The 19,009-nt window shown below is 40.6% G+C and overlaps 1 protein-coding gene across 1 annotated transcript; it reads right to left on the reverse strand.

Annotated features, from left to right (window-relative positions):
• Positions 1 to 5,402: 5,402 nt before the first annotated feature.
• Positions 5,403 to 18,717, reverse strand: LOC121377377 (tripartite motif-containing protein 5-like). Its single transcript, XM_041505352.1, has 3 exons — positions 18,378 to 18,717; positions 9,268 to 9,555; positions 5,403 to 6,883 (listed from the first exon to the last, which is right to left on the reverse strand). The coding sequence occupies exons 2-3, from the start codon at positions 9,551 to 9,553 to the stop codon at positions 5,481 to 5,483; spliced, it is 1,689 nt and encodes a 562-aa protein (XP_041361286.1). The 5' UTR covers positions 9,554 to 9,555; positions 18,378 to 18,717; the 3' UTR covers positions 5,403 to 5,480.
• Between the last annotated feature and the right edge of the window lie 292 nt (positions 18,718 to 19,009).

Consider the following 19,009-nt stretch of genomic DNA (forward strand, 5'->3'; position numbering starts at 1 on the left):
GACATGAGCGCAGCTCTGTCACATTTGATAAAACCACCAAATCGACAACTTACACGCGCGAAAACACATATTCCTTCGTGCACAATTACGCGACCTGTCCTTTCCGAGAATAATATCACACAATCACAAACTTCCTATGACATCCACACACACAGAGTAACACTGAAAACACATACTCCTTCGTGCACAATTACGCGACCTGTCCTTTCCCGAGATAATATCACACAATCACAAACTTCCTATGACATCCACACACACAGAGTAACACTGAAAACACATACTCCTTCGTGCACAATTACGCGACCTGTCCTTTCCCGAGATAATATCACACAATCACAAACTTCCTATGACATCCACACACACAGAGTAACACTGAAAACACATACTCCTTCGTGCACAATTACGCGACCTGTCCTTTCCGAGAATAATATCACACAATCACAAACTTCCTATGAAATCCACACACACAGAGTAACACTGAAAACACATACTCCTTCGTGCACAATTACGCGACCTGTCCTTTCCGAGAATAATATCACACAATCACAAACTTCCTATGACATCCACACACACAGAGTAACACTGAAAACACATACTCCTTCGTGCACAATTACGCGACCTGTCCTTTCCGAGAATAATATCACACAATCACAAACTTCCTATGACATCCACACACACAGAGTAACACTGGAAACACATACTCCTTCGTGCACAATTACGCGACCTGTCCTTTCCGAGAATAATATCACACAATCACAAACTTCCTATGACATCCACACACACAGAGTAACACTGAAAACACATACTCCTTCGTGCACAATTACGCGACCTGTCCTTTCCGAGAATAATATCACACAATCACAAACTTCCTATGACATCCACACACACAGAGTAACACTGAAAACACATACTCCTTCGTGCACAATTACGCGACCTGTCCTTTCCGAGAATAATATCACACAATCACAAACTTCCTATGACATCCACACACACAGAGTAACACTTCCTATGACATCCACACACACAGAGTAACACTGAACTCCTTCGTGCACATTACATACTTTCCGAGAATAATATCACACAATTCCGTGCACAATTACGCGACCTGTCCTTTCCGAGAATAATATCACACAATCACAAACTTCCTATGACATCCACACACACAGAGTAACACTGAAAACACATACTCCTTCGTGCACAATTACGCGACCTGTCCTTTCCGAGAATAATATCACACAATCACAAACTTCCTATGACATCCACACACACAGAGTAACACTGAAAACACATACTCCTTCGTGCACAATTACGCGACCTGTCCTTTCCGAGAATAATATCACACAATCACAAACTTCCTATGACATCCACACACACACAGAGTAACACTGAAAACACTTTATCTCTTTCCGAGAATAATATCACACAATCACAAACTTCCTATGACATCCACACACACAGAGTAACACTGAAAACACTTTATCTCTTTCCGAGAATAATATCACACAATCACAAACTTCCTATGACATCCACACACACAGAGTAACACTGAAAACACTTTATCTCTTTCCGAGAATAATATCACACAATCACAAACTTCCTGTGAAATCCACACACAGAGAGTAACACTGAAAACACTTTATCCTTTCAAGTCAAGTGTTCACATTCACCTTTTACTAATTAAACTTTAATTAAACTTTATAAAACTTATATCATTATAATGAATCGGCGATTTGACGGAAAAAACGAATGTAACTTTCTAATGGAATTCCCTTATTTGTGTATTGATACAGTTGTAAATCATTGTGCATTAGACTTCTATTGGGGGTTTTAATATAGTTTTGTATAATGTCAATATTAATGCATTTGTAAAAAGGTTTTGGTGTTTATCATCGCATGAACATATATATATAACAAAAATATAACGTTCAATTCTTAAATAAATAATGATGTTTATTAGTAATATATAGCCGTTATGGTTGGTACATGTAGATTTCGGCATGCTCTACGAGTAATATCTCGAGGACGCCGAGTCTCTGAAATAAAACGATGGTAACATGCTCTACGAGTAATATCTCTAGAACGCCGAGTCTCTGAAATAAAAAGATGGTAACATGCTCTACGAGTGATATCTCGAGAACGCCGAGTAATATCTCGAGGACGCCGTGTCTCTGAAATAAAACGATGGTACCATGCTCTACGAGTGATATCTCGAGGACGCCGAGTCTCTGAAATAAAACGATGGTAACATGCTCTACGAGTAATATCTCGAGAACGCCGAGTCTCTGAAATAAAACAATGGTAACATGCTCTACGAGTGATATCTCGAGAACGCCGAGTCTCTGAAATAAAAAGATGGTAACATGCTCTACGAGTGATATCTCGAGAATGCCGAGTCTCTGAAATAAAAAGATGGTAACATGCTCTACGAGTAATATCTCGAGGACGCCGAGTCTCTGAAATAAAAAGATGGTAACATGCTCTTCGAGTGATATCTCGAGGACGCCGAGTCTCTGAAATAAAACGATGGTAACATGCTCTACGAGTAATATCTCGAGAACGCCGAGTCTCTGAAATAAAACAATGGTAACATGCTCTACGAGTGATATCTCGAGAACGCCGAGTCTCTGAAATAAAACAATGGTAACATGCTCTACGAGTGATATCTCGAGAACGCCGAGTCTCTGAAATAAAAAGATGGTAACATGCTCTACGAGTAATATCTCGAGGACGCCGAGTCTCTGAAATAAAAAGATGGTAACATGCTCTACGAGTGATATCTCGAGAACGCCGAGTAATATCTCGAGGACGCCGAGTCTCTGAAATAAAAAGATGGTAACATGCTCTTCGAGTGACATCTCGAGGACGCCGAGTCTCTGAAATAAAACGATGGTAACATGCTCTACGAGTAATATCTCGAGAACGCCGAGTCTCTGAAATAAAACAATGGTAACATGCTCTACGAGTGATATCTCGAGAACGCCGAGTCTCTGAAATAAAAAGATGGTAACATGCTCTACGAGTAATATCTCGAGAACGCCGAGTCTCTGAAATAAAAAGATGGTAACATGCTATACGAGTGATATCTCGACAACGCCGAGTATTATCTCGAGGACGCCGAGTCTCTGAAATAAAACGATGGTACCATGCTCTACGAGTGATATCTCGAGGACGCAGAGTAATATCTCAAGGACGCCGAGTCTCTGAAATAAAAAGATGGTAGCATGCTCTACGAGTGATATCTCGAGGACGCCGAGTCTCTGAAATAAAACGATGGTAACATGCTCTACGAGTGATATCTCGAGGACGCCGAGTCTCTGAAATAAAACGATGGCAGCATGCTCTACGAGTGATATCTCGAGGACGCAGAGTCTCTGAAATAAAAAATGGTAACATGCTCTACGAGTAATATCTCGAGAACGATGAGTCTCTGAAATAAAAAGATGGTAACATGCTCTACGAGTGATATCTCGAGAACGCCGAGTAATATCTCGAGGACGCCGAGTCTCTGAAATAAAACGATGGTACCATGCTCTACGAGTGATATCTCGAGGACGCCGAGTAATATCTCGAGGACGCCGAGTCTCTGAAATAAAAGATGGTAGCATGCTCTACGAGTGATATCTCGAGGACGCCGAGTCTTTGAAATAAAACGATGGTAACATGCTCTACGAGTGATATCTCGAGTACGCCGAGTCTCTGAAATAAAAAGATGACAACATGCTCTATGAGTAATATCTCGAGGACGCCGAGTCTCTGAAATAAAAAGATGACAACATGCTCTACGAGTAATATCTCGAGAACGCCGAGTCTCTGAAATAAAAACATGACAACATGCTCTACGAGTGATATCTCAGGACGCCGAGTCTCTGAAATAAAAAGATGGTAACATGTTCTACGAGTAATTTCTCGAGAACGCCGAGAGTCTGAAATAAAAAGATGGTAACATGCTCTACGAGTGATATCTCGAGAACGCCGAGTAATATCTCGAGGACGCCGAGTCTCTGAAATAAAACCATGGTAACATGCTCTACGAGTGATATCTCGAGGACGCCGAGTCTCTGAAATAAAACGATGGTACCATGGTCTACGAGTGATATCTCGAGAACGCCGAGTCTCTGAAATAAAAAGATGGTAACATGCTCTACGAGTGATATCTCGATAACGCCGAGTAATATCTCGAGGACGCCGAGTCTCTGAAATAAAAAGATGGTAACATGCTCTACGAGTGATATCTCGATAACGCCGAGTTATATCTCGAGAACGCCGAGTCTCTGAAATAAAAATATGGTAACATGCTCTACGAGTGATATCTCGAGGACGCCGAGTCTCTGAAGAAAACGATGGTACCATGGTCTACGAGTGATATCTCGAGAACGCCGAGTCTCTGAAATAAAAAGATGGTAACATGCTCTACGAGTAATATCTCGAGATCGCCGAGTCTCTGAAATAAAAAGATGGTAACATGCATTAAAGGGACATTCCCGAGTTTGCTGCATTGCAAGATGTTTCCGATTAATAAAATATTTCTAAGATTAAACTTACATATTAAATATATTTTCTTGTTTAGAATATTAGCGTCTGTATATTCAATGTGTTTCTAGTCGACTTAATATTTGTAATAAGCTCAAACTGGATTTTATCTTCAAATAATTTCGTACGTACGAAAAAGCTGAGAAATTAAAATGAACACATATAGCCACATAATATTGCATGCAGGAGGCATAATGCAGATTGGAAACTGTACCGTTATGGTTGGGACACATTTAGCAGGTGCAAGTTAGGATACAAGTGCAAGTGCTATGTACAGAAGATGGTTAGTAATGTTGGGGAATTGTAGTCTATGACCAGTATTATCCAATAAAGCCTTTTTCTTCATTATATCTTCTCAATTCTCAAGTACCGATCTATAAATGTTAGAAACAAGCAATTTAGTGAATTTTGGCTTCATTTGACCATTTTAACTGAAAATACTGTCAAAATATCCGTTTATAGCTGTTGTCATGGTAACGAAACATTTGTTCAAGTTAGGTATGTGATTTATATCATGAATATTTGTATTCTGTTGCTTTATAAAGGAAAACACTAATATTAGTAATAATCTTTTATGAATTGTAAGTGTGTCACGCAAAAATAGTGATATTTGGTGCAGTTTATGAAGACGTTCATGTTGATAATTCTGCTAGTTGTTGACTGATTCTTCTGAAATTTGAAACATGTTTAGTCTATAGGTTTGGGATGTAGATAATATCAAGAAAAATAATATATTTCCATCACTCGTATTTTTATCAGTGCCCCGATACTGGCTTCAAGTATTATTCCTCTTATTTGCACCAGGCTATATTAAATGTCAGCAGGTCCCCTTCCCTAGATCCACGAAACAAATATAGTAAAAACACACAAGGTTATTAAAACAGCAGTTGTATTTATAGGCACAATTATTGTGCATGTCACAGAATCAATGGAGATGATATACTGCAGTTTTAGTCTTTGCTCCACATAAATATTTTAACTTCTCCGTTGCTCTGGGCGACGTACAGTTTGTGCTGATCACAGCAGACGTACAGAGGCTCGGTCAGTCCATCCTGGCACGTGAGAATGTCCCGGATGATCTCCCCGTCACGTGACAACTGAACAAGGCAACTCCTGGCATCGTCACAGACGTAAACAAACTCCTCCACGTCACACGTTATGCCGCGTAGATGATGTAGCCTCTCTGTGTCCTGCTTCACCCACGTGATTTCTCCTGATGACGTCACAGATGCCAGTGTACGACTGTCGGATACGACGACTAGGGAGTCTCCTTTCATGGCGAGACACCACGGCTCGATGTTGATGTCACACAGTAGGGACTGGATCACTCTACCCTCCTCATCCAGAACGTCAACATATTTACCCAGTCTGTTTTCATGGGAGAGAGACGACCCCCCGGTGACCGCCATACGGTTGTCAGGCAGCATGGATATGTAATAGTACCGTTTGTCGGTCCTCAGAGTTTTCGAAAGGCGGATGTCATCCCGCAAAGTGAGAAACAGTATCTGGTGTTCTATTGGCAGGACGACCGCCACCTGCTGGTCACGTGACTCGGCGAGGCCGCACGGTGCGCCGAACACCTCGTATTTGCTGTGGAGAGCAGACGTCTCCGCGCAGAAACATTTCACACAGACGTTGAAACAATCGGTCACGACGATCGTGTTCGATCGTTCGCCTTCGAGAACCAGGATGCACTGTATGCCAGGAGGAAGGGCATCTTTCGCCTGCGTGCTAAACGCGCCTGCCTGTATCAGTTTATCGGTCTTCCGATCCGGCAGGATGCCCGATATGTCTAGGATTCTTGCTCGTGTCTCAATGAGAGACCTGATGTCCGGAGGTGAAACTTCACCAATACTCACAACAGAGGCAGTCCGGGATGGCGCCACAGTCACTTTCAAGTCGGGGACGGGTGCTAAAGACCTAGCGGTGTCGACGAAGTCAGACGTTATCTTCTGTAGTTTCATGAATTTCGAAATGTTCTTCTCGATGTCGGAAACCGATCCCGACTGAATCAGATGCGAGCCCAGCTTCACAACTTTGTTCCCTTCGTCTATGACAGTCTTGTGTTGTGTGAACAGTTTCCATATTTCACTGTTTGTGGCGAGCTGGCATTGATGTAGCTCTTTCTTCATCCTGGCCTGCTCGTCGCGAACGGCGGTCACAATCTCGTCTCCCCTCCGGTCGATTTCGTCTGCAGTCTGAAGTGTGCTGGTTCGGACACTGTTGTCGAGTCGTTTAATCTCCGACTTCATCTGGTTTTTAAGAATTTCGTTGAACCACTCCAGGTTCTCGCAGATCGCCTTCATATTCTGCTTCAGGTGGTCTGTTTTTGTTGAGGTTGTTGGCGCATCACCTGATAAACGAAAAGAAAAGAAAAGAAAAACGTTATTACCAGACCTTGCCTTGGAGAGGAAAATTGAGGCAGTGATTAATTGCTAACCTAATTTGGATTATAGAGAGATTGATATAAGTTCACATGCTAAGGGGAGATTTTATGGTCTTGCTTTTGGTGGTCTGGATGTTGGTGGGGGTGGGGGTTTTTTTTAGGGGTTGGGGGTGTGTGGTTGGGTTTTTTTAATTGAAGTTGTTGAGGCATCATCTAATAAACAAAAAGAAGAGAAAAGGAAAATGTTATTACCAAATATTGCCGAGACGAGAAAATTGAGGCAGTGATTAATTGCTCCCCTTTTAAAATATTACAATATAAATTCATCTGCTAAGGGGAGCTAAATATTGCTCTCTTTGAGGGGAAAATAATACTGTAATTTTATATCTAGAGCTCTGTTGGAATTTTATCAAAATATTTAGTCTCGGGGAAAATAATATTGTAATTTTATATCTTGACCTCTGTTGGAATTTTATCAAAATATTTAGTCTCGGGGAAAGTAATACTGTAATTTTATATCTAGAGCTCTGTCAATTTCCTCAATATGTTTAGGCCCCTGCCAGCACTGTTACTGGTCGTGCTGCGGTGGTCACAACATCCTCAAGCTGATTTTCCGCGAATAGCGAATACAGCACAAAATAACGAGTATCTCTTTCAAATTTTAAAATGTTTTGTAACAGGTGATCTGTGATATAGTAGATGCATTCCCAAAGAAAGACGACCTCCGTGCATATAGCCACTAGTGTGTAGTAACAAAGATGGCCGCCTTCATTGCGGTTGTACTTGTGGAATTCATCTTTGTTCAACACGATGCGTGTACGGCCATCGACGACCTAGACCCGTAGCCAGTATTTTCACAGGTGGGGGTGGGGTGGGGTGGGGTGTGGGGTGTGTGTCGAGGCTTATGGTGAGGCACGAAGTGCTTCACACGAGGGCGCGAAGCGTTGACGAATATTAAAAAAAGGTTCCCAGGTATGGGGGGGGGGTCGACCCCCCCCCCCCCCTCCCCCCACTGGCTATGGGTCTGGGACCTCAGAACAACAATATCCTTGGCCAAGTACAAACAAGACTGTCGTCAGTCCGAACCTGTTACAGAACCGTTAGTTTATGTTCTTTCAGGTATACTTTGATAACGTTTAATTGTTTGAATAAAATTCACAGCTCCATACTCTATTTTGACGACCGGCCTCGGTGGCGTCGTGGTAGGCCATCGGTCTACAGGCTGGTAGGTACTGGGTTCGGATCCCAGTCGAGGCATGGGATTTTTAATCCAGATACCGACTCCAAACCCTGAGTGAGTGCTCCGCAAGGCTCAATGGGTAGGTGTAAACCACTTGCACCTACCAGTGATCCATAACTGGTTCAACAAAGGCCATGGTTTGTGCTATCCTGCATGTGGGAAGCGCAAATAAAAGATCCCTTGCTGCCAATCGGAAGAGTAGCCCATGTAGTGGCGACAGCGGGTTTCCTCTCAAAATCTGTGTGGTCCTTAACCATATGTCTGACGTCATATAACCGTAAATAAAATGTGTTGAGTGCGTCGTTAAATAAAACATTTCTTTCTTTTTTTCTTTCTATTTTGACGATTATTTTGGTGCTTATATTCATTTGAGGTTCAAGCGCGCTGTCCTGGGCCCACTCATCACCTTTCTGGGCTGTCTGGTTAGTCACGGGTGTAGGAAGGTTCCAGAAGGGAATGAATGAATGAATGAATGTTTAACGACACCCCAGCACGAAAAATACATAGGCTATTGGGTGTCAAACTATGGTAATGCAAATAAATAAAGTGATGATCAACATCAATATAAAAATTCAAGGTTTAAACAAAAACAGTGTAAAGAACTGTGCCAAAAATACAAATACAAATATCACAGAATTTTACGGACACCGAATTTTACTCTAAACTTCAATTTGTGCTGTATTGGCCATTCTCAAAGAGAAAGTTACACCCCTGCACCACGATGAGGTTACAGCACGCGCAGGAGTTCCAGAAGGGGGGGGGGGGGGCACAGACACATATAAATACATGTATAAATATATAAAACCCATCGCTACTGCCTCAACCCTCCCCCTGCTTCCTACGCCAGTGTTAGTGGTTAGTTGTTAAGAGGTTCATTCATTCAAATACCCCTACTTGATACACACAAGCGGATTTCCCTTCGTTTCAAACTGTTGCTTTCAGGGACTGCAATATTCAGGCTCACAGTATCAAGAGGGGTGGTTGGCGCCGGCAATGTGCTCTTCCCACTGTGATTACTTTATTAACGGATCGTAAGACCAGTTTGTGAAAACCTTTTCCCCACCAATCAGTACAATAAAAGTTATGCAAATGGACAAGACTGTTAACTTACGTTGTTTTAACTTGTTGATGGTGTCTATAGCCTGTACGAGCGCCACGTTGCGTGGGAACTGGCCGGCGCATGATGATACGGGTTTCGTCCTGTCTGGGATATGCACGGCCTTTCTGCATACGGGACAGGGACAAACGTCGTGAGCCTTCTTGTTGGCGTTAAAGAGGTTCTGTAGGCATGCGCGACAGAAAGTGTGCCCACACGGTACTGTCCTCGGGTCGCTGAAAACTTCCATACAGAGACTGCACGAGATGTCATCGTCGTCAGCACAAACTGAGGAGGCCATATCTGGAGAGAGAAAAATATGTGTGTGCTCTAGTCGTGTCGTTAAACACAACAAACTTTTAACTTTTGCACAATATTCATTTGAGAATGTATATGCCACACCCGAGTGAACTCCGTGGTCTAGTGGATAGGCTGCTGGACAATCAAGCTAACAACAGTGGTTCAAATCCCGTCAAACCTGGCTCATTCATCTTTCTCGTCTATCACCCTCTGCCTATCATTCTCATTATCTTAATATAAAAATCCAATTTCTACCATGATTTCAATCTGTTTTGACCCTTTTTTGTCAATTTTCTCCGACTCTGTCTTCTGAGCTATCCACACCATCACCTACCTATCTCAACCTCCTCCACGGGTGAAGTATCTGTGTATTTCACTGTACCCACCTGGCATCCTCGTCCTCTACCGCTAATAAAGCTGGTCTGACCCACGGCACTAACTAATGACCGTCAGTAGTAAGAGTGTATAGTAGGTAATTACAAGTGCCTTGAAGTGGTCATACTAAGCCCACAGCTAAAAGCTGATGGGGAATGGCAGGTGTGTGACACAGATAGCCACAAGAGACAATTAAGCACGCGGTTGGGGAGACAAGAACTGGGATGTGGATGTGGACAGCGATAGAAGTTGAAAGATAGGCGGAGTTGCCAGATCGGGAAGAAATGAGACGGAATTCAAAGGAGACCATGAAAAGTGGGCAGTGGGATATTTAAAATAATAATAATAATAATAATAATAATAATAATAATCACAAACGTGTTTATAAATTTCAGAAAATACAGAAACAGAAAGTCGAATTTGTTTACGAAGAATATGTTCGTAGACTAGTAGGCTACCGTTACGTATTCTGTAAAATAAAATACAAATATTATACTTTGGACATTAAATGAAATTATACTCTATATCATTCATTTCTTTGCCAAGTTTACCACAAAATAAACCCATGAAAATCTCCGACCCAAGCCGAATACTTAATAGGACCTAAAGTTGAAAACGCCGAACAGCAAGCACGGGCGTAGGAAGGTGTCAAAAAGCCAAAAATGTGTGTGTGTGTGTGTGTGTGTGTGTGTGTGTGTGTGTGTGTGTGTGTGTGTTTTGTGTTGTGTGTGTGTATGTGTGTGTGTGTGTGTGTGGATATCTGTGCACGCATGAACACACACTTATCCACGTGACAGTCTGTTTTCTTTGGATGTATTATAATGTTAATTTGTTTAAACTTTACTTTATTGCTGGATGTCAAACTAGACAGATATAAAATTAGCCCGAGTACTGTGACGGCGAGAGAGCTAGACGGACATTTGGACAGTTATTAGCCCGAGTACTGTGACGGCGAGAGAGCTAGACGGACATTTGGACAGTTAATAGCCCGAGTACTGTGACGGTAAGAGAGCTAGACGGACATTTGGACAGTTATTAGCCCGAGTACTGTGACGGTAAGAGAGCTAGACGGACATTTGGACAGTTGTTAGCCCGAGTACTGTGACGGCGAGAGAGCTAGACAGACATTTGGACAGTTATCAACGCTCTCTATCCCCCAAGAGCACTGGCATAGCGTGGATTTTATAGGGGGGTGGGGGGGGGGGGACGGGCATCCCACACTATGTATGTATGATAACATAAAAAAAAAAAAATAGTTTATATATTAAAAAAAAGGTTTCATTGGTTTGATTGGGGGGTGGGGGGTGGGGGTGGCAAGACCTCCGTGCCCCCCTCCATCGCTACACCACTGCCCTAGTGCGAGATACAGAGCGTCATACCTGTCCAAATGTCCGTCTAGCTCTCTAACTGTCAAGAGTACTCGGGCTAATATACAACATAATAGTAATAATATACACATGTAAAACCAGCTTTTAAGAAGGGAGGGGGGGCGTGTCCCCCCCCCCCCCCCCGGAAATTTTTTGTATTTCTAACAGCCAAATGCTGCATTCTAGTGTATTTTGGAAGGCAATTTAAAGATATATGAGCAAAAATAGTTTTCGATTTTTGCCATTTTTAGTTTTTAAAAATCATGCTGGCTCAAAAAGGGGGTTCGTACGAACCCCCTGAACCCCCCCTGACAACGCCCTAGAACCGTTTCCGTGATGTCCTGTCTGTGGGAAAGTGCATATAAAAGACCCCTTGCTGCTTATCGGAAAGAGTAGCCTATGTGGCGGCAGCGGGTTTTCTCTAAAAAGAAATATGTCTGAATGACCATATGTTTGACGTCCAATAGCAATGATAAGATAAAAATCAATGTACTCTAGAGGCGTCGTTAAATAAAACAAACTTTTTTGGAACCGTTTCCATTTTAAATACTCCGTTTTTCATCACATAGATTATATATCTAATGGCCAAATTTAACATCATATATATATATTTTTTTTTTAAATATTATATTAATACTTAAACTTAAGCAAACCTTTGCTCTCTTGCTACTTATAACTTATATAAAATATTTCAGTCTTTTAAAAAAAAGGTTATACAATGCCTACCTACCCTAAATAATTTGCCTTAAAAAAACAAAAACAAAAAACCCCACAAGAACACATATTAGCAACATTATTAGATTGTGTTAGTGATGACAAAAACCAACACAAAAAACCCCAAATCAAAACAAAACAAAACCCGTCTATGCTTTGCTATACCAGTGACTCATTGGGCATTGCTTGGAACGGGAAAACCCCCGATTACGTAGATGGATATCGATTCTATGACCCTTCAAGTCTCACGCGGGCGCTGCTGCTGAAGATGATGATGATGATGATGATGATGACGATGTGCAGGGCATAAAAAAATTATTTTTCAAACAACCAATATGTCGTTCGTGTGGTATTAGTGTTTACACGAACGATTTTCTTCAGTAGTTCAGATACAAATGAAAAGGTTAATAGGCGACGATATTCAAACGAGAATCTAAGATTTTCGTCCATTTTCTCCTATCATAAATACGAAAATGTACTTTTTGTGTGCTAGGACCAAAATCCTTTTTTGACCTCTTTCAGGGAAGATTTTTTTTTGTTTTAAATATTTTTTAACGTAATTTTTTAAACATATGTTGCAGGGCCGTACCCTCCGGGGGCAGTTGTCCCCACCCCCCCCCCCCCTCCCCAAAAATATATATATATTTTTTTCACTCCAGAAAATAGCATAAACATCTCAGGGTTTAATTTGTATAGTGTTTCTAAAAAGTAGTGTCCCCCCCCCCCCCCCCCACACACACACACTTAGGATTTTTATTAGGGTACGGCCCTGTTTTGTTTTCATCAGTGTCATTAAATTGCATCGGTATATAATATATATAATTCTAAGGAACTACCCATAAAGGTACTGCGACGTGCTTCAAACACCGAATATCGTGACGTCAGGACGTTGATAATTTCAGCAAACTTGTAAATTTACTTATTTATATGTTGGTGGCGTGCTAACGAAGGTAGCATTTTATAATGAAAGTAGACGATGGTTATTAGGGAAATAGCTGGACACATTGAACGATGGAGGAAAATCTGGTTAGAACATATGACGTACATCTAGGTCAGGGATTCCCCACTGCACGCAGTTTTCCAAAACATGAATGATATTAGCCAACACACGTTTGTTTGGATTTTCTAACGAGTAATGCTTTTGCACGAACGATCCGTCGTTTATGTTGATATTGGTTTTGCATAACCTAAGATAAGATATTGTTTAAAAAATAACGAAAAAGTAGGGTTTATGTTTATTTTGTTTGGGGGAGGGGGGGGGGGGGGGGGGGGGGGCGGAACGCTTACTATGGCTGAAACTCGACAAAATCGTTCGTGCCAAATTTTATGCCCTGATGTGTTTGATGATGATGACCGCCCGCAGGAAGACTTCAAGTCCCAAGACTATAGTCCCCACAGGGAACGCCTTTTTTCATACTATTCTTGACACAATTTATACCCTGAAAAATATAATTGTTATGAATGAATTGTCTACTATTCACTACAGTAGAGACACAAAATGTTGCATACCTTTTGCAGATCAAATATAATAATTGAAAACAGTCTAACAACAGGGGACTTTTAAGCATAAAAAATAAATGATTTGGCCTTGTTGCTCTGGCACGTGTACGATCGTGTGACACGCACCCAGTGTTAAACGCGCTCTCTCACAGATGGCTGACCTAATTATTGACCCAACAAGGTATTATATGACAATATATACATTTGATTTGTACCTAAAAGTACTTTATTGAACCATCTACATAACCACCATATCACACTTATTATTGATATTTTATAAAAAAAAAAATTGAATTATGGGTACGGTCCATAATTCTGAGAAAAATAACGGCTATTTGGAGAGCAGAGGTGTGACGTATTATTTTGAGTCACGTGACGGGCATTCCCCGAATAACGGCAGTGCCAAAACGATTTACCAAGCTCGTGTAACGAGAACGCTTGACCGTCCTCTGCGACGTAGGGTAAATAGAAAGAAAAAAAAAACCCAATGAAAATAAGTTATTAAAAAATAATAAAAACATGTACTGAATAACAATAAGCTTATACATTAATTTATTTTAGTAACAGAAGCACGTTAAACGTCGACAATCCCGACTAGTTAGGCCTTTGCATCTAGGCTATAGATAAATTATTTATCGTTAGTCCTACGCGAAAAACTCTAAACATCTGGATCACAAACACCGTCATTTTCCACCTTGTCAAATTCATTATTATGCAAAATATGCCATAACAGTTGACTTGGGATAGGAATTGTTAGATTTTTTAAAGAATACTCTGAACTAGACGGTGTTTATATACGATGTGACTATATATACGAAGGCCGTGTCTATAGCCTCCACTAACGAGGGCCGGCTATATTCACAGCAAAAATGTATATAGGCGGTAAATAAGTACATACTAAGTACTGTACGAACGGTGCATTTTCTGAACAGGGGAGGGGGTGGGAGAGTATATGAATTTAGCGGACCCTTTTGTGTACATGTTCCATAGATATATGAATAGCGTGATATTGTCCCTACAGTACTAACAAAAAATTAATAATAATAAATAAATAAATAATAATAATAATAATATTAATAATAATAATCATAATGGTGATGATGATGATGATGAATATTTTTTTTTTTTTAAATAACAATTACAAATTATCAGCGGCTAAGGTAGATTAACTGAAAGAGAAACTAACTACGGAGAGTACACAAACTAACAACAGGGCTTGAACGTAATAATTGTTCACTGATTGCAATTTTGAGGCTACGTAAGTTAATTTTACCGCAAAAAAATATGACTAAAAGGTTATTTTGCTGTATTTAGTCACACTTCAAATGCTAAAAATTGCAAGGGGCAATAAAACTCAAAATACATTTTTTTTGGTAGGCTACTAGTAAAGCTGAGACCACTCCCGGGTCCCCCTCTAAATTTATGTAATGTTTCTGTAACAACCGCCCCCACCCACCCCACCCCACCCCACAGCGACGTGATTTTACCAACATTATAATACATGCAATAATAATAATAATAATAATACACAATTATTATTCCTATTACTATTACTATTACTACTACTACTAGTACTACTACTACTACTACTACTACTACTATTATTATTATTAGACTACTACTACTACCTTTTTGGGGTGGAGGGGCGGTGTTTTATCTGGAGTTTTGGCTATAAAAATGCAAGATTAACGTGCGTGCACACACGCACAAACGGCAGGCTGTACTTGTCCCTGCACGTAGAACTGGATTCAACTGGGTTAAGTAATAATTAGCCAACCTTTGGACGACAAAACATGCAACAGTACACTGGGGTGTTTTTTTACGCTATACATTAAAACCGAAATACCACTTTGCGAACCAGTCAAAATAATTTGCACACGCGCCTAATCATAATAATAATAATAATAATAATAAATGGTGAGTTCATGTTCCGACTGTTTATTATTTTACTTCAGCGTATTCTCGGTTATTTTCGTCATGAAATAATATATTTTTTATTATTTGCCATGTCTATAGCCGGCCCTCATTTGCCAAGTCTCTATACACGGCGATCGTTTATACAAAATCCAAAAATACATTATACGGTTGTCGTATATATAGCCTCATCACTACGAGTCTGTTTTTCCAAAAAAACATTTATGTCTTATAACAAAAAGAGTTCCAATTTTTTAAATTGAAGCGTATCATGGAATTCCCTCGATCGTAGTTCAATTAAAATATTTTGGATCGTACAGTAACTAGGTTTGGTATTCCAAATGAATGTAAGTTTCATTTATAATTCATATTTAGAGAAACAAGGCCCACTAAATCCGTGACTGAGCTCCTTTAATTCGTCGTCCTCCATTAAGTCAATTTCTAAGAGTCAAGCATTAGGGGATTGTAAAAAAATGTATTTAGATACTTACTTGTGTGAAGTTTATTGTTACTGAAAATACGCAAATCGACAAGCAGACGCCAACAAATCGGATGTTGATTGTGCGAACCGTGCACGAAAACCAAACGAATGAAGCTGGAAGCATAATGCAGTTTAGTCGAGTACTCCGACTGTAGAGGGCTAGATGGACATTTGGAACAGATATTTAGCCATTATCTGTCCAAATGTTCGTCCGGCCAAGTGCACGGGGCATGCCAATGGCGTAGCCAGCATGAAGCAGACGAGGCGCATGCCTCATCTGGAATTTCACCAGACTTATTTTATTTTTCCCATGACATTGATATTTATTTTACAACGCTGGGCCCGTATTTTCGAAGCCATCTTAGCTACGACATATCGTAGCTACTTACGAGCAAAATACGAATGCTGTATATTTAAGATACGACAGATTTTCGAAGGTACCGTAAAGTTATCTTAGTGTGTCATGATTTACGATATTTATCGTAAACAAAAATGGGAACTCTCATTAAGTGGAGATAGAAAAGATGGGGTATTTCTCGGTGACGTCATCAAGGAAATTCCCTCTAAACGTCATCTCGGTACAGCTGACTTTCCAGAATGGATACTATGCAAGCGTCCGAACCACCGACAAAGAGGCCCCGTAAGGGAAACTAATGTTCCATTGAAGTGGAAATTTTAATATCGGATGTAGGGAAGAAGTCCAACATTCTTTTTCTCTTCTTTTTGGCTGGTTAACAGTGATTAGGCTACATTAGTCCCAGAATACAAAGTACTATATATACACATAAATCAGTTTTTAAAATTATTTGATCCTGAATATTTTAGACCAGTGGTAAAGCGCTCGCTTAATGCGCGGTCGGCCTGGGATCGATCCCCGTCGGTGGGTCCATTGGGCTATTTCTCGTCCCAGCCAGTGCACCACGACTGGTCGTGGTATGTGTTATCCTGTCTACGGGTGGTGCATATAAAATATCCCCTCCCCTGAGTTTTCTCATTAAGAATATATGTCAAAATTACCAAATGTTTGACATCCAATAGTCGATGATTAATAAATCAATTAATGTGCTCTAGTGGTGTCATTAAACAAAACAAACTTTAATTTTATACTTTAATAACAAAAAATCGCAAATCCAAGAACGAAAATGGATACAGCCTAAGGGGCCGTTCAAATATTAGACACCCTTCCTCCCCCTGTAACGCTAAACCATACACCCCGCAATTTTTAAAAATTATTTAAAGTTTGGAGACCTCCCCCATTTCCAAACAAAGAAAGAAATGTTTTATTTAACGACGCACTCAACACATTTTATTTACGGTTATATGGCGTCAGACATATGGTTATGGACCACACAGATTTTGAGAGGAAACCCGCTGTCCCCACTACATGGGCTACTCTTTCCGATTAGCAGCAAGGGATCTTTTATTTGCGCTTCCCACAGGCAGGATAGCACACACCATGGCCTTTGTTGAACCAGTTATGGATCACTGGTCGGTGCAAGTGGTTTACACCTACCCAATGAGCCTTGCGGAGCACTCACTCAGGGTCTGGAGTCGGTATCTAGATTAAAAATCCCATGCCTCGACTGGGATCCGAACCCAGTACCTACCAGCCTGTAGACCGATGGCCTAACCACGACGCCACCGAGGCCGGTTATTTCCAAACAAGACATGCTATGGCTGTAATATAATTTTAAGGTGTTGTTTATGTACTTATGAATAAACTAATTTTATTTGATTTGGTTTGTTTTGCGATTTGGGAAAGCGCTGATCAGTGGTGTGTGTGGGGGGGGGGGGGGGGGGAGGCACCTTTCTAAACTATTAAATTTTATAAAATCATACATACATACATACATACATTGGATTTGTCCCCTCCCCAATATGGATTACCTGCATATACAAGACGTGCATAATCTGCGCCATTGGCGTAGCTAGGATTTTATAACGGACCGTAGATGTTTACTTTGGTGAACTACGTCATTATTATGAAATAAGAAGTAAGGCGCCATATTGGTTCTAGTCTACGACAGGTAGGAACTTGTCGTAGGATCTACGATGTATTTACGATATATTGGAGTTACGACAATTTCGAAAATACGCTACGACATTTGCCGCAGTCACTTACGACAGATTTACGGCATATCGTGGCTAAGATGGCTTCGAAAATATAGGCCCTGAACGTTATGTCAATACTTTTCAATAACCACACATTATACGTCCCTTCTTAGTGCGCGGGGAACGTTATGTCATTACTGTTCTCAACCACACATTCTAAGACATTTGAGGCTTTCAGACTACGACTAACCCTCTACAGTCAAGAGTACTCGGGCTAAATGCAGTTACGGACGTTGACGAATTAAGTTTAATGTGTATGAAGTCAAAATATAGGTGCAAAGAGTGACAGTCCGGGACTGTCGTCAACCGTAAATGCTGCATATAATAATAATAATAATAATAATAATTGTACTCTTAATTACCTGCTTCGCAATAAAGTTTATTTTGTTTATGAAGACAGTAATAATCCTGTAGAAACACACCAAGAAGAAACCTGTTGAAGTCACGTGACACACCTACATTGAGAACAACGCTTGTTGAGGTGGCAAACTTTTCTTCGATACAAAATGGCCGATTTCGTTTAAAAATTCAAACCGAAGTTATCGAACGTTGCCATTTTCTACATCTGTTGCCATATTCTACATTCTACAATATTAGAAACAACGCTGTAGATTCTAAAGACTCATTATTTCCTAAAACATCGCCATGAAAGCACATTCGACGTTGACAGTGACACAAGCGGTGAAATGAAGGTATCCAACAAGGAAGCAGTCCAAACGCATCACGTGACTTCGGGGCATAGCTGTTGCAAACTTCACGACGTAAAACTGGGAAATCCCTCGCTATATATAGAACTAAGAATATGGCACGGTTTTTATTTTTTTTAAGTGCGCAAGTTCGTTTGCAAATGGGAGGGGGGCAGGATCACAGGGTGCTTCAGATCATACAACAATAAAACAATGAAGAATATTGTTATAACACATCTTAATATTATATAATTAATTAATATAATTAATATTAATTATACCATCGATGTCACAAATTGCGTTCACCT

The sequence above is a fragment of the Gigantopelta aegis genome, chromosome 7 (genome assembly GCF_016097555.1).
Source record: "Gigantopelta aegis isolate Gae_Host chromosome 7, Gae_host_genome, whole genome shotgun sequence".
In the NCBI taxonomy this organism is placed as follows: domain Eukaryota; kingdom Metazoa; phylum Mollusca; class Gastropoda; order Neomphalida; family Peltospiridae; genus Gigantopelta; species Gigantopelta aegis.